The sequence below is a fragment of the Emys orbicularis genome, chromosome 2, assembly GCF_028017835.1.
Source record: "Emys orbicularis isolate rEmyOrb1 chromosome 2, rEmyOrb1.hap1, whole genome shotgun sequence".
Classification (NCBI taxonomy): Eukaryota; Metazoa; Chordata; order Testudines; family Emydidae; genus Emys; species Emys orbicularis.
The window spans coordinates 1955730-1983605 of record NC_088684.1 but is presented as its reverse complement, the minus strand read 5'-3'; the positions used below and the strand labels follow the sequence as shown (position 1 = coordinate 1983605).

At 62.1% G+C, this 27876-nt stretch overlaps 2 protein-coding genes across 2 annotated transcripts in view; one reads left to right on the top strand and one right to left on the bottom strand.

Moving 5' to 3' along the window:
* BOP1 (BOP1 ribosomal biogenesis factor) overlaps window positions 1–27876 on the top strand; it is a 93155-nt gene that overhangs the window by 42887 nt on the left and 22392 nt on the right. The gene's annotated exons all lie outside the window — the stretch shown is intronic.
* On the bottom strand, window positions 15433–25728 carry SCX (scleraxis bHLH transcription factor). The gene is made up of 2 exons (XM_065399782.1): window positions 25207–25728; window positions 15433–15471 (listed from the first exon to the last, which is right to left on the bottom strand). Exons 1-2 carry the CDS (start codon window positions 25726–25728, stop codon window positions 15433–15435), a joined length of 561 nt encoding a protein of 186 aa, XP_065255854.1.

The window sequence follows — 27876 nt, the reverse complement described above, 5'->3', positions numbered from 1 at the left end:
GCTTCTGAGCTGGGCTGGCCCAACGTGCTGAGCAGGGCTGTGGAAAGCTGTGTCCCCCCCCACCGTAAAGCAACCAGTGTCCAGCTCGGGGCAGTGGGGAAGCTCCGGGGGTGGGGGTCTCCGCCTCAGGCGCTGGTGTAAATCCCCTGTGGTCGTCCCTTCCCACAATCTCCCTCTACAGCGATGGGACCGGGCTGTCCCCTGCAGCCCAGCCTCTGTGAGCCCCCGGTAGGGTGGATGGGTGGTGGATGAACAGCGTCCGCCGTTGAGGTGGGGTCCCCGTGTCTACAGAGACGTCCCAGAGACTCCTGCCAGGCTCCGGGCTCTAGCGAGGAAGGCGGCGTACCGCGGGGCACTCGGGGTGTCTGCGTCCCCTTTGGGAGCAGCTCCCGAGGTGTCGAGAACAGAAAAGTCCAACCAGTGTCGAAGCAGAAAGTGGAACCTGCCAACGTTAACAGTTGATTTGGGCTTGTGGGAGCAGAAGCCAAAACGCGAGGAATCTTGGCTGGGGAGAGGGAAACTTCTGCTGCAGGCAGTAAGTCAGCGGAGGGGGGTTGACAGGCTCGGGCACCGGCTGCTGGCATCTGGGGAGCAGGGGCAGTGCTGTGGGGCATGGGCACGGAAAGGCCCCCTGCTGAGAGGGGTCCCCTTGGCTTGTGGCTAAGCAGGGCTGCCTCAGTTGCTTTGCTGTGCCTTGCTCAGCGGCCCTGCCTCCGGGGCTGCACCACGGAATAGCGGTGAGGGGGGGCATTCGGGAGCGACACGGGCCAGCGCTAAGGGGGGGGTCGCTGTCCCTTTACCTGCACACTGGAGCATCCGGGACGCAGGACATGAAGGGCACCGGGGGAGAATTGCGCCGTGTGCTGGGAGCCGTCTCTGCCCCGCTTAGTGGAGTGAACCCCGGCGGGATGGACTCAGACGCTTGCTGGGCACCATGTTCCAGATCTGCCTCGCTTGGGGCAGAATTGAGTTTCTGACCCTCCCTCGAGGGGTAACGTCCTCTTCACGCTGGCCTGAACAGAGCATGGTCAGAGGCCCACAGGTGGCCTTAGAGCAAGTGGGCTGCAGCTCAGGGTGGGGCTGGGCCGAGGGGGGACCCCACGTTTGAGTGCCGCCCGTAGCGTGGGGTGGGAGGGCGAGCTTTCTGCCCGGAGCCCGCCTGCCGCTCGCTCTAGCTCCGAGCCCGTTGGGAAGAGGGGGTCTGGCCCTGAGGCCCACGGCCCTTCCAGGTGCAGGGTGAGACGCGCGGACAGGAAAGCCGCTGACAGCTGGCTTTGCTAAAGAAAACAATCCTCCATAAATCAGGCCTGGCTGCGGCTGGGGGAGGGCACCAAGGCAGCCTCTGCCGTCCCCACCATGGTCTGGGAGGAGAGGAAGCAAGTGAGCGCTTTCCCCCCTCATTAACTGCCTTAAAGCTTCCTGTGTGTAGTGGGGGATCCCAGCTGATCGCGCCTCTTTGCGAGGAGATGCTCTGTCTCCCCCCGCCGCTGCCTCCTCCCTGGCTTCGTGGCACAGGGAGCCGCTTGCCAGCCCTAGCTGGGGGGGAGCAGGGCTCTGGAGAGATGGTGGCCAGGGCCTCGGTGCAGCTCAGGGCGTAGAGCCAGGGCCCAGCCTCTTGGCTGCAGGACTGCTGCGCCTTGCTCTTGTGACGCTGCAAGGGAGCAGTGTTTGCCCCAGACCCTGCTCTGCTGCCAGGCTGGGGGGCCCGGGGCTGTGCGCTGGGCTCCTTCCTCACACAGCTCCAGTCTCCCTGCACCCGGGAGGTCAGACCCCCAGCGGCGAGCAGCACCCCCCCTCGTCGTGGGTGAGAGACGAGCGAATGAGCTCGGCTCCTGGCGGATAGATCCATCGGGGCAGGGACGCAGCCCCATGCCCTGGGTGCCCCTCAACCTCCGACTGCCAGGAGCTGGGAGGGGACGACGGGGGCTGGGTCACTCGGTAAGCGCCTTGTTCTGGTCACTCCCTGTGACGCCCCTGGCCCCAGCCGCTGCGCCTGCCGGCCTAGGTGGCCCATTGGTCTGGCCCGGTGTGGCCGTTCTCGTGTTATGGTGAGATTGCCATGCTGAGTGCGGCTGGGGAAGCTGCCATTGGCGCTGCCCGGACTCGGCTCAGCCTGGCCACGGGGGGGCAGATAGCTATCACGGGGGCCAGCCCTGCCGAAGGGTCGTCGGAGGTCACGGGCGCTGTGCATGCTGGGCGGCTGTCCCCCCATGCTAGTGTCGAGCGGGCCCCTGTGCGGTGCACCCTCTGCCATCTCTGTGCCTTTGCCACCTGGTCCTTGTGGCTGTGACAGGGCCGGGGCTGGGGGTGGAGCGGAGAGGGGTGGCCCCTGGCTGTGAGAAGCTCATCCGTGCTGGGGTCTCCAGGACACAGACCTGCTGCCCCTTCCCCTCTGTCCCCAGGGAGCAGAGCCAGCAACCGGGGAAAGTGCCTCCTGTGGTTGTCAGCCAGGTGCGTTCTGAGAACAGCCCGTTAGCAGCTGGGGGGCACTGGGCACGTCCAGAGGCTTGTTTCTTACGGGGGGTGTGGGGCTGGGGGAGTCACGTACTGATCAGCCCATGGGGAAGAGGGCTTCCTGCAGCCAGACCGGACAGCTGTGCAGCAGGCTGGCGAGGGCTGCGTCCCCTTCCTGCAGAGGGAAGCCATTGGCCCGGGGAGGCAAGCTGAGGCCTGCTTCACCCCGAAGAGGAGGCCAGAGTCCTGCTCCCGGTCCCCTTCCTGCGCTGTCCTCCTTGGCCTGCCTGGCCTCTGTGGAAGGTCTCCTGCCCAAGTTGGGGCCTGGTGAGTGCACTCCTGCTGCACCCCGCCGCGGGAGCTTCGATCTGGGGGCAACGCCTGCCCCCTGAGCTCTTGCCCCAGGAGTCTATCCCCCAAGGTCTGCTCCTCCTCCTTACCACTGAGCGTTTTACAGCCCTGCCTCATGATGCCACCTTGTGAGGCCAGCTGGTATGATCCCCCTTTTACAGAGAGGGAAACTGAGGCACAGGGGTGAAGTAATCTGCCCTAGGTCACCCAGAGAGTCTGTGTCAAAGCTGGGAAAGGAACCCAGGAGTCCTGCTCCAAGCACTGGACTCGGATGCCTCCCCTTTGGACTCCGGAATCGACATCGGTTTTAACACACCAGCCAAGGGCTTGGGGAGGGGCCAGGGCGTCTGTTCCGAGCTCTCGGGACCGATGGTGCTGTCCATCTGACCCCTGGCTCCTGCGCGCTCGCTCGCTCTCCTCCTGGGATGCAGGCTGCTCCCCCAGCCCCTTCCCCATCCCGCTGGCTCCAATTGGAGCTGACGTGCACTATTTGTCAGAGATAAAAAATAGCGGAGGAGGCCTGGAAAGACAGGAGGCACAGGAAGGCAGTTTGGTAGTTCGAGACAGAGGAGCAGAATTAACGTGCAGTGGGGGATTTGGAGTGAACACTGCCTGCATTGTAATCTGATAGGGGCAAGGGAAAAAAGAGAGACCGAGAGAGAGAGACTGACCCCACAGCCCCAGGAGAGTAGGAATGAGGAGAGAGTGAAGAATTCCAGAGGTGGACTGGCTTCCTCTTTCACCAGACAGACACAAGGGAGCCGGGCAGCGCGCCAGCCCCATACCTGCACTTCCAATCTGCGCCATTGACAGCTGGAGCTGCTTTGGAAGGGGGAAGGGGAGGAGATGGAGGCGGGGGGGGTTGCTCCAGCACTGGAGGGAAACCGCACAGCCCAAGCCAGACGCGATCGCTGCTGTCGAGGGGAGAGGCCTGCTTTCTAAACAATAGGATTAAAGCAGGCGAATGCAACGTGGGGCGGAAGGGGGGCGTCCCCCAGGCCCCCGCTGCTCCCTCAAAGGAGTCGTCGGCCTGGTGCTGGGTCTGACGGGCTCCTTTTCTTTCAGCTCAGGGGGGTGGTAGCCTGTGCCTGTGTTGGTATCTCAGCCCCAGAGCTAGGGCTGCTGGTGGCGCCGGGGAGTGCCACCTGGCAGGCATTGAGTGTGCGAGCCCGGGGCAGGGGAGGAAAACACCTAGCAGCAGCTAAATCAGGGGAAGAAAGGGCCGCTGAGCGCTCGCCCCAGCAGGGTCACATGTGTTTCCTGGCAGGTGCGAAGCAGGGATGCCGGCAGAGCACCGGGTGATGGATCATGTGGTGAGCGCGGCCGCTCGTTCCCTGGTGCGTGGGGACAGGTAGTCGATAGCGGAGGGCCAGGCTGGGCAGGTCAGCTCCGGGGGTGGGGGGCTACCCCCTGACATGGCAGAATGCGCCACGCAGCTGTTAGCCTCTCTGCGGGGAAGGTCTGCTACGTGTCGACACCCCCGTCCACTGTGCGATCGCACAAGTACCGCTGGAGGAGTGACAGCCCCAGTGGGGAGGTGCATGGCCGGCTTGTCCCTCTACTCCCCAAAGGCAGCCAGCTAGCGCAGCTTCGCTCCCTTCCCCATTCCACAAGCCGCCCCCCGCGTGGGCTTGGAGCCTCCAGCCCGGCTGAACGCTTGGGGGCTGCTGTGACAGGCGCGCTCTGCATGCCTCAGCCAGGAGCGCTGTTGGAATACGTCCTGGAGCTAGGCCTGCGCAGGTTCTTCCCGACACCACGGGGAGGATGACATTCACAGACGATCCAAGGGCTTCCCTCTGGCTTCTCTTGGGCGTTCCCTTTACACCTTCCTTCCCCCACCTGGTGGGGTTCGACTCGGTGACCCTTGCAGTCCCTTGGACCCTGGGCTTCTCTGATTCTTCCTGTGTGGCTAGCGGCACAGCCGTATGCAGGTGCCCAGCGCTGCTCGCTGGGTGTACGGTGCTTCGGGGGGGGGAACTCCGGCTCTGCGGCCGTTCTCTCCGGGACGCCGCTTTCCCAGGTTGCTGCCCCGTGATTGCAGAGGAAATGGCGGCTCTCTAAAGAGCAGCTGCCAGCAGATCTAAGCTCCCAGCTTTGGGCAGCAGGGGCCAAGAGACACCACGGAGCCAGCACTCTGGTCTCCCCAAGCCCTTTCCAAGGTACCTGCTGCCTCTCCCGTGCCCATGTGACCCCGGGCCAGGGGTGCTGGGCAGTTCTCGGGTGGGGGGGGGGGTGACACAAGGGTCTCTGGGAAAGGTGCATCGAGTCCTGGGGAGGGGAATCAGTGCTGACCTACCTCCAAAGATTGCTTTATGGACGAGCTCTGCAGGCTGACAGTGGGGTTTGTTTGGCCTGTCCACGTTCATTCAAACCCAGAGCCTGGTGACTACAGTCAGCCAGGCCCACTGCTGCTCCTGCCCTGCAAACCTCCCTGCATGCACAGCGTACCCAGCTGCACGGGGAAGTGGAGAGAGCTCAGAGAACATAGTGGAACGTGGAGGGTGTAAGCGGGTCCATCCCCGTCTGCTGGGTTTGGGATTTGAAGGGGGTTGGAGGCATGGGCCATATGCCGCGTCTGATCCCAATGCATGTGAGACCAGAAGAGGGGTTTGTGGGGGTTGATTTCCTCTTAACCAGCAAGATGAATGTTGCATCCGTGAAGGGGTCCAGGGTGCTCAGTATGGACCCGGAGACAGAGGAAATCAATATGCCGTGGCCGTTTCAGATGGAGTTCCCTGGTGGCTGAACTGACCACAGGCCAGGGGGAGCAGTCCTACCTCCACTTGGAAGTCATCGTCATCTCCCTCTTACCGTGACGCTTCCCGGGAGCTAGCCTTGTTTCAGGGGGGGGATGGCAGAGAGAGACAGCCCCTGTTCCACTGGCTGGGCACAGCCCCCCTTCCCCAGCCATCTGCAGGTTCCTGGAGGATTAAGAGGAGGAAATCTGGAATTGGGTTACTCTCAATATTGAACCTGCCATTATGGTGTGTTTTATTTTGTTCTGTTCTGATAGGATTGGATGCAGCCTCCTTTTTAGCCCTTAATGGCTTGGCTTTGAGAATTTCCTTCAAAATTACACCGCTGGCTTCCTGTTCTCCGAGCTCCCTGGAGCCCCGCAGCCTTGTGCAAGGTTGGGGGAAATTGATCCCTGGAGCAGAGCCGGAGCCTTGGACTGGCGCTGCTGCCGCTGTGTGTTTGGGCTTTCTTGTTTTTCCTTTTGAGTGTTTCACTCGCCCCGTGGGAGCAGGGGCCGAGCGCTCGTAAACAGAGATCCTGGTTAGTGCGTGCGTTCGCCCGGGAGAAAACCCCGCCGCTGGGAGTCTGCAGCGCTGGGGCCCGAGGGGGGCCCATGCTGAAGCGAGAAGGGCACTGTCACCCCAGGTGTGGTCTGACGGGCTCCCACTTCCATCAGCCTGTCCCAGGGCCCTCTGAATGGGCTGTGCTTGGCGGTGCTGGCGGCAGAGTTAACGAACAGGCAAGTGGGCGGGTAGGGGCTGGCACCAGTCAGTGAGACATTGGACTGATCTGCCTGTCGAAGTGTCGTCTGAGAGCGGGGGGTCCATGGAGCTCCAGCCTTCCCGTTCTCGCCGTGGGGCTCCCCACCCACCAGTACCAGTTCGGTGACAGTGTATGGCGCTGTCCAGACCCTCGAGCCAGGCCAAGCCCCATCTGTGTAAACCCCTGTGGTAAAGGGTGGCAGTCCCTGCTGCAGAACGGCTGTGCCTGGAGCCAGGCGTGCACCTTTGCACATCTGGCTAATGCTCCGGGTCACGCGGCCCTTTCTCTCACCTCCTTCCCTTGCCCTGTGACCTACGTGCAGGTCTGGAGCGCTATCGTCTGCTCCTGACAGCTTGCTTGCAGACGGCCATGTCTGTCTAGGTCCCTGACGGTTTGGCCAGGCCCTGTCTCCACCATTGTAGAGAATGCCTGGAGCTGGTGGTGCCGGCTGAACTGGCCCCTCTGCAGTGTTTTGGGCCGTGTGGCTGGTGCTGTTTGCACTGGAAGCCACAGGGCTGCCCCCACTGGCCCAGTCTGCGGAGCTCCATTTGGAAATTCCCCCAGAGCCCTGCGTGCGCCGTGCAGCCGATCACCGGGGACTGTCCGCACTCGATTACTTGAATTGCTGGTTAACTCAGGGCAGTTAACATGCTTGTCAAGGTTATTCTGGGGGGAGGGATAGCTCAGTGGTTTGAGCATTGGCCTGCTAAATCCAGGGTTGTGAGTTCAATCCTTGAGGGGGCCACTTAGGGAACCTGGAGAAAATCAGTACTTGGTCCTGCTAGTGAAGGCAGGGGGCTGGACTCGATGACCTTTCAAGGTCATAGACTCATAGACTTTAAGGTCAGAAGGGACCATTATGATCACCTAGTCTGACCTCCCGCATGATGCAGGCCACAAAAGCTGACCCACCCACTCCTGGAATAATTCTCTCCCTTGACTCAGCTGTTGAAGTCCCCAAATCATGATTTAAAGACTTCAAGTCGCAGAGAATCCTCCAGCAAGCGACCCCTGCCCCATGCTGCGGAGGAAGACGAAAAACCTCCAGGGCCTCTGCCAATCTACCCTGGAGGAAAATTCCTTCCCGACCCCAAATATGGCAATCAGCTGAACCCCGAGCATGCGAGCAAGATTCTCCAGCCAGACCCTCCGGAAAAAAGTTCTCTGTAGTAACTTTTAATATCCCATCATTGACCATTGTTACTAATTACCAGCGATGGCACGTTATTGACCTATTGACTAAAATCACGTTATCCCATCAAACCATCCCCTCCATAAACTTATCAAGCTTAATCTTAAAGCCAGAGAGGTCTTTCGCCCCCACTGTTTCCCTTGGAAGGCTGTTCCAGAACTTCACCCCTCTGATGGTTAGAAAGGTCCCTTCCAGTTCTAGGAGATAGGATATCTCCATTAATTTATTTAATTTAATTTATAAACGTTTGTATCCTGAAACAAGCCCTTGCGGTTTACCTGGGGATCAGCCCATCACTCAGTGATTAATTGGCAGCCGGTGACCTTGAAATTAAAAAGCAAAATAAGTTAGTGATGGCCAGTGTGGTGGGGTAGGTGCTCTGAAGTCCCAGAATGCATTGCTGCATCAGATGGCAGGGCTGCCGTGTGGGATGTACAGAACCACAGTGCTTGTGAGCACTCTCTCTCCAGTAGAGGAAGAGCCCGGCTGTCCCTGAACTGGGCTATGCAGCCCTGGCCCTCCCTGATTGCTTTCCAGTGGTCCTGAGCACATCCGGCCCGTAGCCAGTTCCCATCGGTAATGCTGAGATGGCTGGGGAAAGACCCTTCCTGTGGTGAATGGGCTGGGGGCTCTTCCCCGCTGGGCAGCTCGGACGCGGGCACCTCACCAGGCCCAGACGTTCGTTCCCAGCTGCTGCCCTCGGGGTGTCCCCAGCACAGCCCATCTCTCTGCTCTGCTGCGGCTGTACCGGGGTCCAGCATGCCCCATGGGTGCACGTGGCTGGGCAGAGAACGGGGGCAGCAGTACCGGCGTAGGCCTTGTCTTCCCTAGGGAATGGCCAGATTCAGCACTGGTGCGGCTCCACCTGCGGCAGCTGTGGCAGAAGCTGTACTGTGGGCAGGGCACAGGCGGCTTTTCTTGCCTTGCTGGGTCTGCGCGCGCCAGCTGCCGCCAGAGGGGGCACTTGCCCTTTGTGCAGAGGCAGCTTTAGGGTGACGACGGCATGGTGGGCGCTCGCGTCTCCAGCCCGTTTCCGTTCTCTGCTCTCAGGACAGCCGGTCGGGTTTCTTGCATTCAGAGCCGGGGAAAGAGTCATCGAGTCGTAGACTTTAAGGTCAGAAGGGACCATTATGATCATCTAGTCTGACCTGCACAACGCAGGCCACAGAATCTCCCCCACCCACTCCTGTAACAAACCCCTAACCTGTGTCTGAGCCATTGAAGTCCTCAAATCATGGTTTAAAGACCTCAAGGTGCAGAGAATCCTCCAGCAAGTGACCCGTGCCCCATGCTGCAGAGGAAGGCGAAAAACCCCCAGGGCCTCTGCCAATCTGCCCTGGAGGAAAATTCCTTCCCGACCCCAAATATGGCGATCAGCTAAACCCTGAGCATGTGGGCAAGACTCGCCAGCCAGACACCCAGGAAAGAATTCTCTGTAGTAACTCAGATCCCACCCCATCTAACATCGCATCACAGGCCATTGGGCATATTTACCGCTAATAGTCAAAGATCAGTTAATTGCCAAAATGAGGCTATCCCATCATACCATCTCCTCCATAAACTTATCAAGCTTAGTCTTGAAGCCAGATATGTCTTTTCCCCCACTGCTCCCCTTGGAAGGAACAGCTGCTCCAGCAGGGTTTGTTGGGCATACACCTGAGCAGCGGCAAGGCTGGGGGGTGCAGGTAGGCCCAGAGAGAATTCCTGTCCCTGCTGTTTGGAGAAACGCGAGTCTGAAATGTAGACACCGGGGGGTGTTTGAAACCGTGGGTTGGAGCCGAGTGGAAGCCGAGGGGACCGTACCTTCCTCACCAGTCACTCCCCGCCAGTTGGTGACCTGCTGGCAAAGACAAGTGAGGGCGTTCCCTGTTGTTCCCTATCTCCGACTTAGGGGACTAGATCCCAAAGCTCTGTTACCGCCGGGGGTTGCAGACTGTCCCATTGTAACCTGTCGTTCAGTCCCTACCACAATGTGTGCAGGGTGTGCAGCCCTGCCGAATGACGGGGGGTTGGGAGCGAGGCGCCTTCCTGTTGACTCCGGTTTGAATGTGGTGTGCAAGGTTTTTTGTTTTGAATATTAGCGGCTTCTCTCCTTCCCCGCACACCTGCTCCCTCCTCCCCAGAGCTGAGCCCTTTGTTATTGGTAAGTCTGTGGCACGTATCTAGGTGCGCACCCCGTCTCTTCCAGCCCCAGAGTGCAGCAAGGGAGAAGGTCTGGGAGCGGGAAGCGTAGGAGCTGTACAGATTTGTGGTGTTAGTCTAGTCTAGCTCTCCCCTCCAGCACGGGGCTGCACAGTCCTGGGGGAGTCCCTGGCGGGGAGTTCCCCTCTGTTCTTTGTCACACCGAAGGTTACTAGAGCTCGGGGAAATGAGAGAGAGAGAGAATAGTTCACTCTGCCGCTTCGCCGTTTGCTTTGCTCCCTTGGCAGTGCTCTGGAGCTGAGAGGCACAGCCCGTCCCATTTCCCGGGTGTTGTGTGGGGCGCTCCTGTGCGGCCCTTCCTCGCAGTGACCAGCTTTCTCTTGGAGTGTCCCTTGAAAGGCGCTCACTGCCTGATCAGCCCTTGCCCCCCTGAGCCCAGCCCTGGGGCAGTCCCCCCGCTCGGAGCCCCTGGGGCTGCATGTGCCGGGTGGTCGTTGCCGAGCGGCTCTAAGCTGAGGGTGGGGAGGAGCCAAGGGGGGCGCCCGGATCGGACCCGTGGGAGTTCGTTGAGGAGGTGGGAGATGGGCCGGGGTGTGGGCAGGGAGCGTCTCTACGCTGGTCACAACAGTGACTAGCGTGCCGGGCTGCAGGGCCCCGAGGTCGGCGTGTCGCCAGCCGCCAGAAAGGTGCCTTTAAAGAGGCTTTTCCCATTCTTCTCGGAGACCTTTCCAAGGCTTTCACGGCTAACCTGTCATTGTCACCTGCATTGGATTAGTGCCCAGCGGCAGGGAAGGCAGCTGGCGGGGGCGGGAGGGGGGCGTGCATGGAAGTGAGTGGGAGCAGATTCGATCAAACGCAGGACCTTCCGCTTTAAACGCAGCTGGCTTTGTAGGGCTCTGGGGGGGATCAAGGGAGTGCTGGGCGTGCCCCTTCCCCCCGCGTCCAGGCCCCCAACCCACTGGCGGTGAATGTTTAGTTACCATCCACCCTGTGTGGCGGTGAGGGCGGATTCGGGGCTGTGGTTGGGAGGCTGGGGGGGACAAAGCTAAAGGAGGGCTGGGGGGAGTGAGCTGAGCAGAGCAGTGGCTGCTCGGAGCGGCCGCTGGCAGGAGAATGATCCCTGGGCGATCGTCTGGCTAACAAGTATGAAAGTGCCATAAAGCTGCGCGGCTGGCGGCAGGCCCGGTGGCTCTGCTGTTGGTTTGAAGATTGCTGCTGGGGAGCAGAGGGGGTCAGCGCGTGTGTGTGGGGGGCGAGACACAGACAGAAACCTCAGGCAGCAGAATTGGCGACGGCTTCGGCTCGGGTTGCTACCGGTGCTCGGGCGTCCCTAATTCACACCAGATCGGAGCCGTGGACGGCTGCTGCGCGGCAGTGCTGAGCGTGGCACCGAGGGGAGGCTAGAGCCCTTGGCTTGCGGAAGGCTTCCCTCTCGTCCCGGCCGTGTCATGCCGAACTAATGCCCACCTAGCTGCCCGGGACGCTCTGGGGACTTGCTGTCCCCTCCCGGTGCCAAGGCCTTGTTTCCAGGGAGCACTGAGCCCCGTGCAGGATTGGACCCTCAAAGAGCAGGGCTGGCTAACTGGTACGTTACGCCAAATGCAGCTGCCCTGCAGAATCCACACCACTCGGTGGGACTGCTTATTTATTGTGTGCCACTGTGTGCTAGGCAGAGCGTGCATGTGCACATACACACACCACGGTCCCTGCCCCAAAGATCTTCCAAGGCCTGTGCTAACGGGGGGGGGAACCAGCTTAGAGCTAAAAACGTTTGGGTTTGGTTAAATATGAATCAGTACCTTCCCCCCGCCGTCTCTCCACCTCTCTGCCATGGGTTACCTGGAGCTGCACTTCCATATAAAGGCCGGGCACTCGGCTGTGAGATTAGGTCCTGCCCTCGGGCTCCAGGGTAGGGCACTGCTACCCTCCCTACAGGATGCTGGAGCAGAGCGGCAGGGTTGAGGAGTGTTGTCTGTTTGATTTTCTACGTGCTGTAAGATCCGGATTCTTGCGTGGATTATGTTATAAAACATCTTGTGCTTCATGGCGATGTAGGGTCAGGCTAGTGGGCTGAAACTGGGGGCGTTCGACCAAGGGGTTCCCAGGCTATAGCCCTCCAAAAAGAATCAGTTGTTCAGAACATCACAGAATGTTTCTAATGATCTCTCCCTTTTGTTGCACGCACCTGGAGCTCCAACTGTGACTGAAATCCTCCCCAAACCGATCTCAGTCCCTTAGGATTTCTCTCAGGCACTGCATGGCCCCCAGTGCCTCTTTGGGCCGGCAGCGTTGAAAAAGTTATTCATGGTAAAGTTTGTAATTCCAGATCGGCCTGCGCTAACCTGACCCGGCCAAAGGAGTGAGATTCATAGATTCATAGATTCATAGATTCTAGGACTGGAAGGGACCTCGAGAGGTCATCGAGTCCAGTCCCCTGCCCGCATGGCAGGACCAAATACTGTCTAGACCATCCCTGATAGACATTTATCTAACCTACTCTTAAATATCTCCAGAGATGGAGATTCCACAACCTCCCTAGGCAATTTATTCCAGTGTTTAACCACCCTGACAGTTAGGAACTTTTTCCTAATGTCCAACCTAAACCTCCCTTGCTGCAGTTTAAGCCCATTGCTTCTTGTTCTATCCTTAGAGGCTAAGGTGAACAAGTTTTCTCCCTCCTCCTTATGACACCCTTTTAGATATGCGCATGTACAGCAAGACCAGGGCTCCACAGTCTGTTATCATGGTAACTGGGTGGCTCAAGGTGACCTGCAGAGGTCCTTGAACCTGAGCCGCACCCTGCACTGGGAGTTTGAGCATTTTTCAGGGCCCGTGGGTTGTGCATGGCAGGGGCGTCTTCTGGAACTTCTGCCCTGAAACCATCATGTCTGGTTTGAGTGGAATTATAAAGTGAACTACAATCCACACTCCAGTTTGCCTTCAGAAGTGTTGTCAAGGAAACCAACATTCATTACACAGAGACTGCGAAGGGCTTAGGTTAGCCGTTAGGGTAACGGGATCGTGACTCACTCTTCACCCCTTTCCTGAGCAATGGGACTGAGTGTGATCAGAGGAAAGCAAATCGCTGGGTCATTTGGTCAAGAGGTTCCTGATGCGCAGTCCCCTAGCACGAGCTACACACAACACTTTCAGATTTGGGGTCAGAGCTGGGGTTATGAGGGGGTTGACGCAATGAGGGGGTGTTGGAGCAATGAGGGTTGGGAGGGGGCAGGGTGGGGGGCTCTGGCATGGCTGCTGAGAGGCCAGCACATCCCTAGACCCAGGTTTTGAAAACCCAGTTCAGTGACTGGAGCTGTCGCTGTATCTGACAAACTACGGCGATGGGCCCATGGCAGTATCTGAGCCGCTCCCCACGTCCCTGGGATGCAGGGCCGTGCTGCCATCCCCACTGCACAGCTGGGGCACGGGGAGGCCGGTCCCCCAGTTTGAGCTGCTGTTTGTTCCTCTGTCCACCTGAGCTGTGGTGGTGAGAGTCCTGGACCTACCTGCGCCATCACCAAGCGACTATGGGGTGGAAGCATGGGGCTGCCCTGGTGCAGCGCTGCCCTGCAGCTGAGGGCAGTTGCTTCTCCGCTCCGCACGGACGTCCACTCGTCCGCCAGGTGCCGGCAGGGGAATGGAAACGACCTCTAGGGCTGGAAATACTCTTCCGGCCCGCGAATCCATGTTTACCCTCCCACCCTCACTTTCCATGGCTTGGGTTTTTCCCTCCGATGCTCTGCCTGACTCCTCACCCCCACGTGGGACTGTCCTGAACACACAGGGTGTCTGGTTCCTTGGCAGTCCCCTGGAGCGCATCGGCTCTCGGAGAGCAGCCCTGGGGAGCGGGAGTCCCGTTGGGTGGGTGAACAGCTGTGGCGCTTCCTCCCTTTATATTTACAGGCCTCGTCTCTTCTGCCCTGTGCACAGAATGGGGTTGGGGGTGGGACTCACCAGGCTGCTCCTGGGAATTTCACTTCTCCCCCTTTCTATCGCCTGCAAGCTGGGCTCGGCGGAGCGGAGAGCTGGCGCGGGAGTTCCATGCTGTAGGGGCTCGCGGCCCGGGCATATCTGTTCCGGCTGGTGGCTGCTTAGCGCTGGCAGCGAGCAGGGCACGCCGTGCCGTGCTGGCACCGAGGTTATGCTTGGGTAGGGATGGCAGCCCAGGCAATGTCCCATCACTCCCTGGCAGGGGAGTAGACTTGCCAGCTCCAGCCATGCACCTGTGGGGTGAGGCCAGGGCTTTGGTGCACAGACCTTCAGCCCCATCCCCTCTCGGGGCAGGGACTGCTCTCCTGCCTGGGCAGCGAGGGGGACACCGGGTGCCCTGGCCCAGCCCAGCTCCTGTCCTCCCCCCGCCCACCCCCAAGTTGTGTGCTGCTGCTGCTGCTCCCCTATGGCCTCACCTTCTCATTTCTGGCCTCTCGCTTTCCTCCCTACGCCCGCCCGTCTGTCGTCCTCCTCCTGGCCAGTCGCCCCCGGCAGAGCCGGGCACCGGGGCCACTAGTGCTTTGAGTGGCTCCCACGAGAGGCTCCGTCTCTGCCAGCCTGGAGCCTTTCAGAGACAGGGGGGTGCAATGAGTGCTCTGGGACACAGCGGTTCGGTGCATTCCCATTGACTAAGCCTGGATTCGCCCCGTGATTCACACACACCCCGGCACTCTGGCTTCGCAGTTCTGCTGGTGACGTGAGTGGGAGCCCAGCACTTTCTGCGGCCCCCTGGCTCCAGGGGGTGCTTCCCTTCAGCCTCTCCGAGCCAAGCGGGGCCAGGGGAAGCTTTGCAGACAAGCAGAAAACCCAGAGCCCCTCACCTGCTGCCGAAGAGGCTTAGAGCACAGTCTCCCGTTGCGGCTTTTGCTCTGCCTGGCGCTTTTAACTGATCCTGCCGAGTCCTACGTGTGTAATTTATTTCCCCAGGAAACTATGCTCGGCTGCAGCATCTGGTTTTCACTGAGCCCCTGCTTTTTACCTGGGTCTCCAGCTGCATTTAACTGGGCCGGATGGGGACCAAGCATCTCGCCACGGGTCTGCACGAAAGGCCTGCTGGCTTCCGGTCCTGAGCTCTGGCCACTCGCTCCCCCAAAGCAGCAATGACTCTGTGGCCGGAGCCTGGGGCTTTGCCGGGGCCTTAGAGCAGGAGCCCGGTGCCTGGGGGGATGGTTGTGAGCAGACACTGGGGAAGGGAAACTAGAGGATGATTGTGTGGCGCGGGGCAGGGCTTGGAAGGAAGGGAGCTTGTGCCTCGTCTCTCAACCATATTCGTTTTAATTATACAAATTACTCCGGCTTTATATTATTGTATCAATGACATGAACCACCAGCATGTATTGATCAAGCGCAGCGACTGGGACTCAGGGTACGGGACAGGGCGGAGGAGCGGGGTATTCGGGACATAGTTTTTTCTAGCGCTGCTCAACAAAACCCGGCGAAGGGCAGTCCCCTCCCCAGGAGCAGTCCTGGGTCATTCCCAACGTCGGGGCAGGACTTCCCGTCCAGGGACTCTGCAGATCAGCTTTTCCGCCCCTCTGGTTCACTGGGCAGGGGCTGGTGTTGCCTTCGCTGTCGCGATCCTTCGAAGTCCTGCCATCTGTGGAGCCTTCTGGAGCTCCCAGGTCCCTGTCTGCCATCTGCCACCGCAGCCCGGCCAGGAGGATGTTTGGTGTGTCCGGGGCCGGCGTGCACCTCCGGGTGCAGCTCTCCGTGGCAGCAGGGGGAAGGCAGGAATGTCCGTGTCTTTGTTTGGTGTGTGTGGCTTTTCCATCCCTCCTCCTTCCGCTCCTCCTTTCCGAAACTGTCTAGCTCCGAATCGCCGTCTTCCTGTCTCGGTCTTTACTCTGCAAAGGGGGAGAGGCCGAGTTAGAAAAACACACCTGGACTAGGATCCTGGCCAGGCCCCCTCCTCCAGCAGGCATCTGCCGCCTTCTCCCTGGGGTTCTGCTCTCCCTAGAGGAGCAGTGGAACGGCTGCCATTGCGTTTGCCCTGGTTGCCATGCTGGGCATTTAAAGGCATCCCCTGGCTACGCGCTCGTAGCAAGTGCTCTGACAGCCCAATTCACCCTGTTCCCCTGTCTGGTCTCTCTCCGCCCACGATGCCCGGACTCGCCTCCCTGCCCCGTGTGTCACGCAGCCTGTCTCTGCGTCACGTCCCTGTCTTTGGGCTGTCCTGCTGCCCACCACCCTGCCTGAGCGCTCCCCCGAGTCCGAGAGCCAACCCTACAGCAAGCTGTGTGGCTAACAGAGCCCCTCTCGGGACCCAGACCGTCCCCCCCACAGCATCCTTCCCTGCATTCCGGTGGCCACTGGGGCACGTGGGACAGCAGGGTCAGGCCCTGACGCTGTGCTCCTTGGGGTACAGCTCTGGCCCTCGGTTTGTCCATGAAGCACCTTGCACGCGGTCACAAAACCGGCCCAGGCACAACCCCTCCTTGCCTTCCCTTCCCCGGCGGTGGCCAGCAAGTAACCGAGGGCGAGGGAACCGCTGCCCGGGGCAGGCAGCTCAGCGGGGGCTTGCTCTACCGCTGGGCTTCGCTGCGGGGAGCGTGTGCACCTCGGGTGGGTCTCGCCCGCCAAGGGCCATGCCCCCGGGGTGGGGAGTTGGGTGGCAGTTCTGCGGCTTTGGGCGGCTTGCTGCGGGATTCTCCCATGTCCCCCAGCTTTTGGCACCGCCGCGGCTCCCTGGCTACTGCACATGCAGCCTCTGTTCCACCGGGGGGGAGTTCAGCTCCGAAATGGTCAAATTAAATTTCCCAGATGTTCAGGCCCCAGGAGTTCTCGTGCTGTCTGGAGAGGAAATGGGGATTCGGAAAATCCCGCCTCATATTTTTTCCCCTATCACCTTGCCTTTCCGCTGCCATTAAGTGCAGCAGGAACAGTAAATTACAGGCTTGAGGAGCCGGCCCATCTTGCAGATCCGGCGGGGGGGGAGGAAAAGGCATCCAGCTGCCATGCACCAGGAAGGGGCCCGGCTGACTCAGGGCTCCGGCTACCACGCTGGGCATCGGAGAGTCCGGGCCGGGTGCTTGTGTCCTTACTGTCCCACCTGCAGGAGGCCTCTGCAGCCATCCGTAGCCCAGCTGCTGGGCCATTGGCCGCACAGAGCCCCAAGCCCAGACCGCGGCTCCCCCCGGCACTCTCAGGACACTGGGCTAGCCAGCTGTTAGCATTGCACCCCCACCCCCAGCTGCTGGGCCATTGGCCGCACAGAGCCCCAAGCCCAGACCGCGGCTCCCCCCGGCACTCTCAGGACACTGGGCTGGCCAGCTGTTAGCATTGCACCCCCACCCCCAGCTGCTGGGCCATTGGCCGCACAGAGCCCCAAGCCCAGACCGCGGCTCCCCCCGGCACTCTCAGGACACTGGGCTGGCCAGCTGTTAGCATTGCACCCCCACCTCCAGCTGCTGGGGCATCGTCAGGTGCCAGGGCTTAGCAGGTGATTTAATGCCTGCGGGGGAGCGGCTGCCAAGACCCAGCTCTGCTCGGGGAGAGCTCCAACGCCGGCTTAGCAGAGCGGGGGTTTTCCTTACGGGGCCGCGGGGGCCATGGCTTGTATGTGTGTTACCCAGAGACTAGACGCACGTCACTTCTCAGCACTGCACCTGTGAGTTCCCCTTCGCGCTGGTTAACCCCAAACCTTTCCTTGGCTGTGAATCCACCTACACCGGGCCGTGCTGGGGAGGGTGCCGAAGCCGTTCTGAGTGGACAAGTCCCAGCCCTGTCCTGGGGAATTGTCAGCATTCCTGCCTCTGACTCTGGAGTGGGGGGAGGCGGGTAAAGTACCCCCAGGCTGCTGAGCTGGCGCTCAGGGGTGCCCCCGCCACAGGGGGGGCCCCCACCACAGGGGGGGGCGGTAACCAGCTTTGGTGGCTGGAAGGGTCATTCAGCCTGGAGCCAGTTCGTTCCTAGCCAGGGTCTCTCCAGCCCAGTCCGGCTGGGATAGGCAGCGGTTCTCTGGCGTTGCAGGGGCATGGGGTGTTGTCACCAGTAATGTGCAGGGGGGGTGCCCCCTACTCCACCCCAGTGCCTTCCGAGGGGCTGCCAAGCTCTCTGGGCCCATCACAGGTTGGGGGTTCCAGGGCGTCCGGTCGTCCTGCAGCTCTGGCTCAAGGCGCAGGTGCCCTGAGGAAGGGGCCTCCCTCCTCCAGGTCTCTCCGGGCCACAGGTACCAGCGGGGAGGCCAACGCCAGGCTGACTCGGTCTGTTCTGGGCACCGGGGCGGGGGCATTTCCAGGGTTAATCGTTTCCCCTCCTCCAGCTTCTGTCTGCCCCTCTCTGGAGGGGTGCCGATGGCACAGGTGGGCAGGGGGTAAGGTCCGTGCCGGCTGTGCCAGTCCTGTCAGTCCTGTCCGGCTGTCCCCTTCCTGGTCTCTTCCTCCTGCTGCCTCGGGAAGCTGGGTCAGAACAAAGCGTCCCGCCTCACTTGGGTGGCTGAGGTGTGGTTTGCTCAGAAACTCCCCTCGCTTGTGCCCCCAGCTCTTCAAGGAGAGGCTGGTTCCCCCATTCTCTGTGCCACTTCACCTCCCGCCGAGCTGTGGCCCCCGCGCAGCCGCTCCTAGAGACCCAGCAGCCCTGGGGTGGAGCTTTCTGGGCCAGCCGAGCTGCAGATCCAGAAACCCTTTGTGCTGCCTCTTGGTTCTCCTGCGGTGCCGGGCCGGCGCCCCTCTCGTCCGAGGGGATGGCTGCGTACCTGCGACGAGTGCTTTGTGACGGGCTCTGCCGGTCTCGGTGCCGGGGTGCTAGGCAGAGCTGGCCTCTCTCTACGTCCCTGGCCCATCGGTTCCTAATAGCTGCTGTCACTGTCCAGTTACCCTGGCAGCTCCGCTGGTCTTCCACATCCCAGCCCTTTGCCCTGCCCTGAACTGTCCGGGGCGCCCCACTGGGCAGGTTCGTGTGTGACAGGAGCCCTGGGGTGGGGGCTGCCCATTGGCCCTGCAGGGCAGAGAGACATGCCAGCCCCGCACGGCCTCGGTGCTGTGAAGGATTTGCCGGTGCTGGGGGCTGCTCTGCATACCCTTAGCTAATGCTTCCCACGGGCCTGTCTCGTTCGCAGCCAGGGGGCGTCCCAGCCCCTGTGCAGTATAAGCTGCCCTCTGTTGGGGAGTCGTACCGCAGGCTGCCCGGGGACTGACAGGCTGGGGGCTAAGTGATTTCCTGATTTAGTTAGTGTTGGTCCTGCTGTGAGCAGGGGGTGGGACTAGATGACCCCCTGGGGTCCCTTCCAACCCCGATATTCTATGGTTCTGTCCCAGCTGTGGTGTGAGGACTGGCCGTGGGAGGGCTTGGGCGTGACCCCATCTCTGGCCCCTTCTCCGCTCGCCCGGCGCCTGTGCACCTTCCGGTCACGTTGCCGGGCCTGGGCTTGGACGCAGTAAATCAGCGTCCCACAAACAGACCCAGCCCCACCCGCCCTGAGTGGCCAGTCAGCAGCAAGGAGCCCCGCACGGCTAGTACCCGCAAGCAGCGGCCCAAGACAGCTGCTCCTGAGCCTGGCTAGGAGCCCCCCTGCCGTGAACGGGGGGCGTGGTGCCAGCCCTGTGCAGCGTGGGAAGAGCGCTGACCCGCATGCCACTCCTAATGGGTTTCCAGAGCCGTCGGCTGAGCCACCCCCCATCTGTCTGGTCAGATCCGGCCCATCCGATCGCGCCCTGGACTCACTTGGGGGTCCATGGCTCATCGGTGGCGGGGGGGGGGGGGGTCTTTTAGGTCTTTCCATGTCCCTCCCAAGGGCCTAGCTAAACACGGAGCCCATCAGGAACCGCTTTTCCTGAGTAACTCCCTGTGTGGACACGCTGGTTCCAGAGTAAGGGGGCCTCGCTCCTGAGTCATGTGGCCCACGGCATTGAGCCCTGCCGGTGGGGCAGCCCCCCAGTGAGCCGTGCTCTCCCATCTCGGGAGGGCAGAGGGGCCTGGCAGAGCGGGGCGCCCGGCTCGGACGCGCTAGGAGCTGTGGAAGCAGATAGCAGAGCGGTTTCCCCAGTCGCCCCAGAGGCTTGGTGTGGCTGTGCTGCCCGGGGCCAGGCATCTCTCGGGGTGGAGGTGGTTTTCCAGCCGGTGGGGAAGGTTACGGGGGTCTGCCAGGGGGCGGGGGCTCAGAGGGCCCCGTCTCCCCCTGAAGCGGGTTTTCCAGGCCTTATTCTTGCTCCTGGCCTTCCCTGCTCCCCAGGCGCCTTCAGAGGCTGCTCCGTTCCCAGGATCTCCATGTTCCCTGGAGTGGTGCCCCGAGCCCTCGCTTTCCTGGCTGTAAACTCTGTGCCCCCTGCTCCATCTTTCCAGAGCAGATGGTGACTCTCCCCTGCTCCCCCGGACAGTAGGGGCTGCGGTGCTGCATTGACTGGCTCCGAGGAGAGCCTGCGGCCCCGGGGCCTACCCCTGCCGGCGCTCTCAGACACGCTGGCGTGTGGCTGGGCCTGAGTCACGGGGCCGTCCCAGGAGCAGCTTCTCTCCTGAGCTGATGGCAGAGCCAGGCGGGCGCCTTCAGCCAGGGGCCTGGCAGGGAGCTGCGGTTCTATACAGGTCAAATCTGCTCCAAAATCAGACGGGGGGGGGGAGGGGGACACCCCTAAGCTGTCCCGTGGCCCAGCGCAGATGGCCGTGCCCAGCACGGCCATTCCCGTGGGGCTCGTCCTGCCCTGCCGGGGCTGTCTGCAGCCCTACGGTGCAGTGCTGGCCAGACGCGAAGGGAAATGGACTGTTGCGGGCTCGGCTCAGAGCACCAGAGAAGCTCCCGAGGTTCGGTGGGGACACGCCAACCAGCTCTGCCGCCACCCTTCCCGTCTCGCCGCCGGGGCCTGAGGACAGAGTGTTGGCAGTGTCCCTTTCTAAATCGCTAGAGGAACCTGTAACGCTGCTTCCCCTGCTAGTCCCTGGGTGGTCAGAGCACATGGAGCCGGGGCCCAGGGAGCTTGGTCAGAGCCACTTCCCTTCGGCTCTGCGGGGTCTGCTCGTGTACCACAGAGCAGTGACTCGGGGCCCTGGGAATTCCCATGTCCCCGGTGCCAAGGCAGTGCAGCTCCCTGGGAGAATGGGCTGTAAGCACATCAGAACGGCCACACTGGGTCAGCCCAAAGGTCCATCCAGCCCAGTATCCTGTCTGCTGACAGTGGCCAACGCCAGGTGTCCCAGAGGGAATGAACAGAACAGGGAATCATCAAGTGATCCATCCCCTGTCGCCCATGCCCTGCTTCTGGCAAACGGAGGCTAGAGACACTAATAGCCATTGATGGACCTATCCTCCATGAATTTATCTAGTTCTTCATTGAACCCTGTTATAATTTTGGCCTCACAACATCCTCTGGCAAAGAGTTCCACAGGTTGGCTGGGCGTTGTGTGAAGAAATACTGCCTTTGGTTTGTTTTAAACCTGCTGCCCGTTAATTTCATGGGGTGACCCCTGGTTGTTGTGTGACGGGGGCTGCAGGCGGTAGAGCGGGCGCAGTGTGTGCGTGGAGGCGGGAAGGAGGTGCGCTCGTTACCGAGAGCTGAGCCCTGGTTTCCTTCTCCCCGTGCTGTGCTCACAAGACCCAGGCAAGTAGGAATGCCACGCCTCGTGTTTTCCCATCGCTCCTGCCTGGTCTGCGCGTTCCCTTAGCGCTGCGTGTGCGTCACGCAGCCGGGGGGGGAGGGGGGCAATCTGGCACAAGCCACGAGCGGGGCGCGAAGCCAGACCCTCCCTCCCAGGCCCCTGCCCCATGAAAGAAGTGGGAGCTGCGGCCGTTTGTTGGGGTGGGCAGGGAAAGAGCCAGCACGCTCCCGCTTCGGCCCCGGCCTCCTGCACATTGCAGGCTCAGTCCCAGTGCAGCGTAAGGCCCTGTCCTACCCCTGCAGCTAGGGTTGCCCAGCCCTGCGTGAGGCGTGGAGCTGAGTGTGGCATGGCCGGGTGGGGGTGGGGGTTAACGGGAATCAGTTAACGGGAACGTCTCCTGCCCTGGGTGCTGAGGTGAGAGTCACAGCGCCACCGTGGGAAGCCACGTCACCCCTTGGTGGGCTGGGAGCCGCACCGAGCCACTCGGAGAGGTGTTCATAGCGCCTGTGGTGGAGACACGGCAGGAGCGTCAGCTGGTTCGTGCCACGTCCCAGCCCCCGGGGGTATTTGCAGCTGTGCAGGACCCTGCCTGAGCTCCTCCCGGGCTTCACTGCGTGGCTCCTGCCAGCCAGCAAGGGTCTCCGCTCTGTGTGCCGCGCTCTCCTCCCCTGCCCCAGCCTGGAGCCAAGCCTGCTGGTTTCCTGCAGCCCCAGCCCTACGTGCCGAGCTGCGCCCTTTTAGTTTGGGATGAGGGTGCACGGAGGAGTGAGGGCAAAGCTAGCCAGGGCCTGGGCCCTCCCTGCGCCTTGCGTCCAGCTCCCGCAGCTCCTTTCCTGGTGGGCTCACCTCCTCCCTACCTGACTCAGAGCCGCCGGTGGAAGCTCTGCGTGTAGCCGTTTACGGGGGGGGGATTTCGTACTTGGCACGTACCGATCAAATAAATGTAAATGTCTGTGTACACCGGCACATGGGCAAACTGCCCTGCCGGTGGGCTCTGCAGTGAGGGGACCGTGTGTGTGACACGTTTTCTACGTCAGAATCGCTGAGCTCTTCCTGCCCGTGTCTGATCCCTGGCATGTGCCTGGGCAGCGGCTCTGGTTTTTAGAGCGCGGGAAAGTGGGTTTCTAGGGAGCTGATTTCTCAGACTGTGGATAGCGTCATCGTTCAAACACTCAGCAGCCAAGAGAGTCCCTTCCACTTAGTGTCAAGCAGGCGGGCAGGTCCCCGGGATGCTGTCTTTACAGCTGCCGAGAAGATTAATTTCACTACCTGCTAGGTGCTGAAAGCCCTGCGACTGAAGACTTGGTCTTCGCTGCTGAAAGCGGGTGGGGGTGGGCGGGATTTTTAGAGCAAGATAACAAGCCCAGAGAGTTCTCCTGCGGGAAAATTTGCCGTGGAGACCAGGCAAGATCAGCACTCTGCCCTCACGCAGGGTTTCCCTCGCAGCAAAACTGATAGCTAACGTGCTACTTTAGCGCTGGCAAACACACCTTTTCTCCGGCCTGCGTGAGAATCCAGCCAGGGGCCAATCTTAGAGAATGGTCTAGAAAAGCTAAAGGTAAAGCAAGGCTGCCGCTCTCCGCTCAGGCCTTGGGCAGAGCGGAACTTTTCCGTGCCCTTGGCGTGGGGTGGTCAGGCGGCCCAGCGCAGGCGGCTCTAATGAGACGTGGTTTATAGGAATCAGGGTGAAGGTGCCAGCAAGAGGGGGAACGTAGCGCTGCGCGAAGACAGACGGACGGAGGGTGGTACACAAAGCACAGGGCTAGCAATCAGAAGGTGGGTCCGTCGCGGCTCTGCTGGGTACGACACGTCCCACTGTAAAATGGGATCTTGCCGACCTGCCTCGGGGGCTGGGCTAGGAGGCTGAATTCCTGCGTGTGTGGAAGTGCTTTGAGATCCGTGGCCGCGGGGGGATGGACTGATTGCACTCAAAGCAGGGTGCTGAGTCCAGCACTGTGACCTGAGTCACGGCTCGAGGGGGGCTGTCTCTGAGCACTGAATGGAAGTGGTCCCTTGCTGTCGTCGTCCCGTCCCCCCCCGCCCGCCACTCGTCTATGGTAACCGGAGGGGAGAGGAGGGATGTTTGAGGGCTCTCTCCAAGGCCCCCCAGTTGCTCATGAATCTCCCTTCCCTGTCGCCACCGCTTTCCGGGCCCCCTGAGGCTACGTATGGTCAGATTGGGCAGGGAGCCGCCCCCGAAGCCCCTCTGGAGTGTGCCTGCTTGGGGAAGGGACCCGCAAAGGGGTTTCAACCCCCCCTTGCTGGCGAGCAGGACAGATCTGCCTGTTTGTCCCTCGGGTTTCACTCCTGATCAGCGGTGCTGCAGCCTCCGGCACCTGGACTAGGCTGCTCTGTAACTCCCTGCGGCAGGTTCCCTGGGGTGACCCGGGTACTGGGACTTCCTCAGCCCATCCCTCGCTCCCGCGAGGCCCCAGGCCACCCTGGCAGGCAAGTCCTGAACTTACAATGGTAAAGACGAGGAGCGAGAACTTTCCACCTGCCCCCTGCCAGGGCGCGCCTCCGAGGGCTCCAGCACCGTGGGGCAGCCTGGGCAGGACGCTTTTAAAACCCCTCTCCCTGGGGGCTTGAAATGACTGCGTCCTCTGCAGATCCGCTCCCCTCCCTCCCCCTCTGACGGGGGTGTGCCCCAGGCCCAGGGTCTCACCTGCACACTGCCATCGTGTGTGGGAAAGCCCTGCCCAGGGGTCTGTGCTGCTGCTCCTGCCCCACTCTCTGCTACTCCGGGGGGGAGCTGCTCCCACTTCTGCTGGGGGGTGGGGGGGGAGCTTGCCCACACCACGTCTCCCTGCAAGCTGGTGGGCTCGGGTGCGCGGCCGCTCTGGCTCCTCGGGGAGTCCCGGCCGAGCAGCTGTTGTGGGCGCGTGTGCCTAGTTCAGTGAGACCGGGACCTTCTCACATCCCCCTTCTCTGGGACCCCTTGAAGTGGGCTGTGGGGTGGGTGGGGGTCCCTGCAGAGCCATGCTGTGCATGGCTCCGGGGCAGCAGGTGAGTGCCGGGCACGTGAAGGCACTGCCAGAGGGCAGGTGCCAGGCAGAGGCCACGTTCCCCAAGTGCTCTGCCCTGCCTGGGGAGCTGCGTGCCCGCCGCAGCTGAGACCCGCCCTGGGAGAGGAGAACCGCGCCCAGACACTGGAGACCGGCGTAGACTGGCGTAGCCGGGCCCTGGCTCTGCATGCCAGGGAGCAGCGTGGCACAGAGGAGCCAGCGCAGGCCCGTTGGCATGCCTGCCCTTTCTGCAGGGACCTGGGTCCCTGAGAAGCCAAGGGGGGGGCGCCCGAGTGGGGCTTGTCAGGCGCATTCAGGGGGCCATTGCCTTGGTACCAGCTCTTCCAAGTGCCACTCTCTCTCCCCCACCCCATCAGGTGTCTGTCCAGCTCCCCAAAATGCCACGCTCTGCAGGCACGCATTGAGCTCTCCAGGGGCTGGAGCTGGCTAGCAGGGGCCGTGGGCTCCCTAGAGCAGGTGGGGCCGAAATGCTTAAAGCCCTCGAGATGGTCAGTACCGGAGACTGGGCGCGTCTGCCTGTGCAGTGCTAATGAGGAGACAGCGCTCTGCAGACACGTTCAGCCGTCCCCTGAGTATGTGAGCTCCTAAAAGTAATCTCTATCCCCCCCGAGAGTCTCTTGCTCCCGCCTCCCCCCAGCAAGTAAGGGCAGGAGTTAGTAGCCGCCAGCAGGGGCTTTGGGCAGAGAAGCTAGGTATGCCGGGGGAGGAGCAGGATTGGCTGTGGCTCTCTTTCTGCCTTGCCCGAGGGGTCTGGTTCGCACCAGATCCTCCCCAGCTAGTGTCAGGGATTTCCTCCTGCTGGCTAGGTCCCCGCCCTGGCCCTGCCGTCTCCCCCACGCTCGCCGAGCGCCAATCCGATGACAGCGGCGCTGAGCTAGTCCTAGCTGGAGGCGCCGAGTGCCCCCGGGGCGGGCGGAGGGGCAGGTTCCGCTCTGGGCCGGGCTCTCAACGCTCCCCCGCCTGCCTAGCTGAGGACCCCGGCGCGCAGCCCGAGGGCGCAGGAAGAAAGGCCGAGCCGCCACTTACCAGCTTCCTCTGGTTGCTGAGGCAGAAAGTGCAGATCTGTTTGGGCTGAGAGTTCTCGCTCTCCCGCAGCGGGGGACTGCTGCCGCTGCTGTGGTGGTAGAAGCCGGGGGTGGTGTGGCAGGGCTGGCCGTCCCCGCAGGCCTCCCCGACCAGCAGCACGTTGCCTAGGTGGGAGATGTAGCTGGAGGCCAGCCGCAGCGTCTCGATCTTGGAGAGCTTCCTGTCGGCTGGCTCGGTGGGGATGAGCGTCCGTAGGGCGGTGAAGGCGGTGTTGACGCTGTTGGTGCGGTCGCGCTCCCGCGCGTTGGCCGTGTGGCGCTGCCGGGGCTCCCGGTTGATCCGGTTGGATTTCTTGCTGCTCCGGCGCTTCCCGCCCTTGAGGCCGTAGGGGCCGGCGTCCAGGTGGTAGGGCTTTTCCTCGGAGCTGGAGCTCTCGCTCCCATTCTCCTCGTCCTCGGATAGCATGCTGATCTCGGGGTAGAGGTACCGGCTGGGGGCCGAGCGCAGCATGGCGAAGGACATCTCGGGGCGCACCTGGCACAGGCGACGGCGGGCTCCCCAAAGTTCCTCCGGCACCCGAACGACTCAGCTCCAGTCACTCATGCTGCCTCCGTCGCTGAAAGCCCTGGAGCCCCAAAGCCGGCGAGCCGCCGCCTGCCCCCGAAGGCTGGGGCTCCTCCGCTGGCTTTCAGAACGAGATCCCGCTTCGCAGCGCCGGGATTCCTCTCCCTCCACTTCTCCAGCCTCGGCGGCCCAGAAGGGGTTAAGTCCCCTCACGGTAACAGCTGGCGTTTCCTTTCTGCACACATGTGCAGCTGAAGGCGCGGAGTGTGGCAGGAGCCGGGAGTTTTATAGCACCAGCCAGTGGTCAGCCAGGCCCCGCCCCCTGCTCCGTGCAGCCAGAACTGGATCCCCGCAGATTCACGCCTACCTGAGCGTTAACCCTGAGAGCACGGGCTGGGCGGGGACCGGCCCCGGGGCGCTGAATGCTTGGCCCAGCAGGTCTGTGGATTTCACCTATTGACTCCCGGCCTCGACTCTGCTTGGAGTGTGTGCACGCGTGTAGAGACGGACACATGTGCCCGTAGAACCACACATGCGTGTGTGTGCGCACACGCACTGTCTCTCCCTCCGCCTCTGTCCCCTGGGGACTCTGGCACGTCCCGATACCCCCGTGTCTGATGTGCGGCCCCGTCCGTCCGTCCGTGGGGAGCCGGAGGTGGTGGCTGGGTGGGGCTGGTGCCGTGCAGCAGCCTGTGGGGGCTCGTGAGGAAGGGGGTCCCCCTGTGTGTGGAGTGGGGGGATGGGCTGGGAGCTCTCGGGGAGAGGGGCTCTGATTGCTGGGGATGCCGCCCCCTGCTCCCTGCAGTGTGACCAGATCGGCCCTGCTGCTGCTGCTAATGGGGCAGCGCGGGAGCGTTAACCCTCGAGGAGCCAGCCGCTAGCAAGGGCTGCGCGGAGGCCACGGCTCCACACACCGGCCCCTTTAAGTTCCTCCCTCGGTGCAGAGCTTGGCCGTTATGTCTCCATCAGCTGGCTAGACGCCTGCCTGCCTGGAGCCCCCTCCTGTCCTGGGACGTGGGCCAGGAACACCTGTGAAAGGAACGGACCCTCTGTGCAGCACACGCCAGGCCGGCGTGCAAGCCAGCGTGTGCCAGGGACACCGGGGTCACTGCGGTAGGGATCCAGGGCTCGACCGAGAGCCCCAGGCCCTGCCTCACTCCTGGAGGGTGGGTGCTTCCTGCCTAGCTGCTGCCCCCGGGGAGGGGGGCGGCTGTGTCCTGCTTGCAGGGCCCTGAGCAGCCACGGAGCAGTTAAAACGTGCGGGTGGTGGCAGTATAACCCGCCCCCCCCGCGCACACCCACCACCCCGGAGCAGCAGAGGGGCCCTCAGCTGGAGGGGAAGGAGAGGCAGGAGCCAAATGGGTCAAATCCAACCCCTGGGATCGACCCCAGGCAGAGGTAGATTAGTGGTTTGTGGGGTCCTGGGCCAGAGCAAGTAGGGACACCCCCCCCCCCCCCCACGCGCTCCTGCCAGGGAAATGGGGTCACGGCGCAGGGGTTTCCCCCGCTCCCCAGCAGGGGCACTGGACAGTCGGGGTGCCGGGGTGTCCATTTTTCTGGGGGGCCCCCAATTGGCAGGGGCCCCTGGACACCGGCCCTGTTGGCCCATAGAGGAATCCACCGCTGACCCGGGAAGGAGGAGCAGCGGGCCGGGCTCCAAGTGTGCACCTCGCCACGGAGCTGCCCTACCGCCGGGGGTCACAGCGGGAGGTGTGCGGGGAGGAGGGTGCAGACAGCAGAGGAAGGCCCCGTCCGGTTGTGCTGCACTCGGGGTGCGAGTCGTGCAGCGACCGGCCCCTCCAGAGGAAAAGGCCATAGACGACAGGCATTGGGGGGAAGCCAGAGACAACGCTGGACCCCCCTCTCTGCAGACGCCTGGCTGGGCCCCGCGCTGCTCAGCCTGCACCTGCTCCCACTGGAGACGCTGGACTGGGTGGGGATCACGTCTGCTGGGCACGGGGCTTTCTCTCTGCAGTGGCTAGGAGCCAGCCCGTCCCTTGTGCTCAAGCCAGGCGCTGGAGGCTGAGGCAGTAGATTCCTCCCTGCGGGGCCGTCTCTGCGCGTGCTGCAGGGCCCTGGCTCCCGTCTGCAGAGTGACTCGGCCTG

Coding starts and splice junctions, on each gene's coding strand:
- SCX (XM_065399782.1), bottom strand. CDS start 25,728: ATGTCCTTCGCCATGCTGCGCTCGGCCCCCAGCCGGTACCTCTACCCC. Junction 15,472..25,206: donor TCAGCAACCAGAGGAAGCTG/GTAAGTGGCGGC, acceptor CCCCCTTTGCAG/AGTAAAGACCGAGACAGGAA.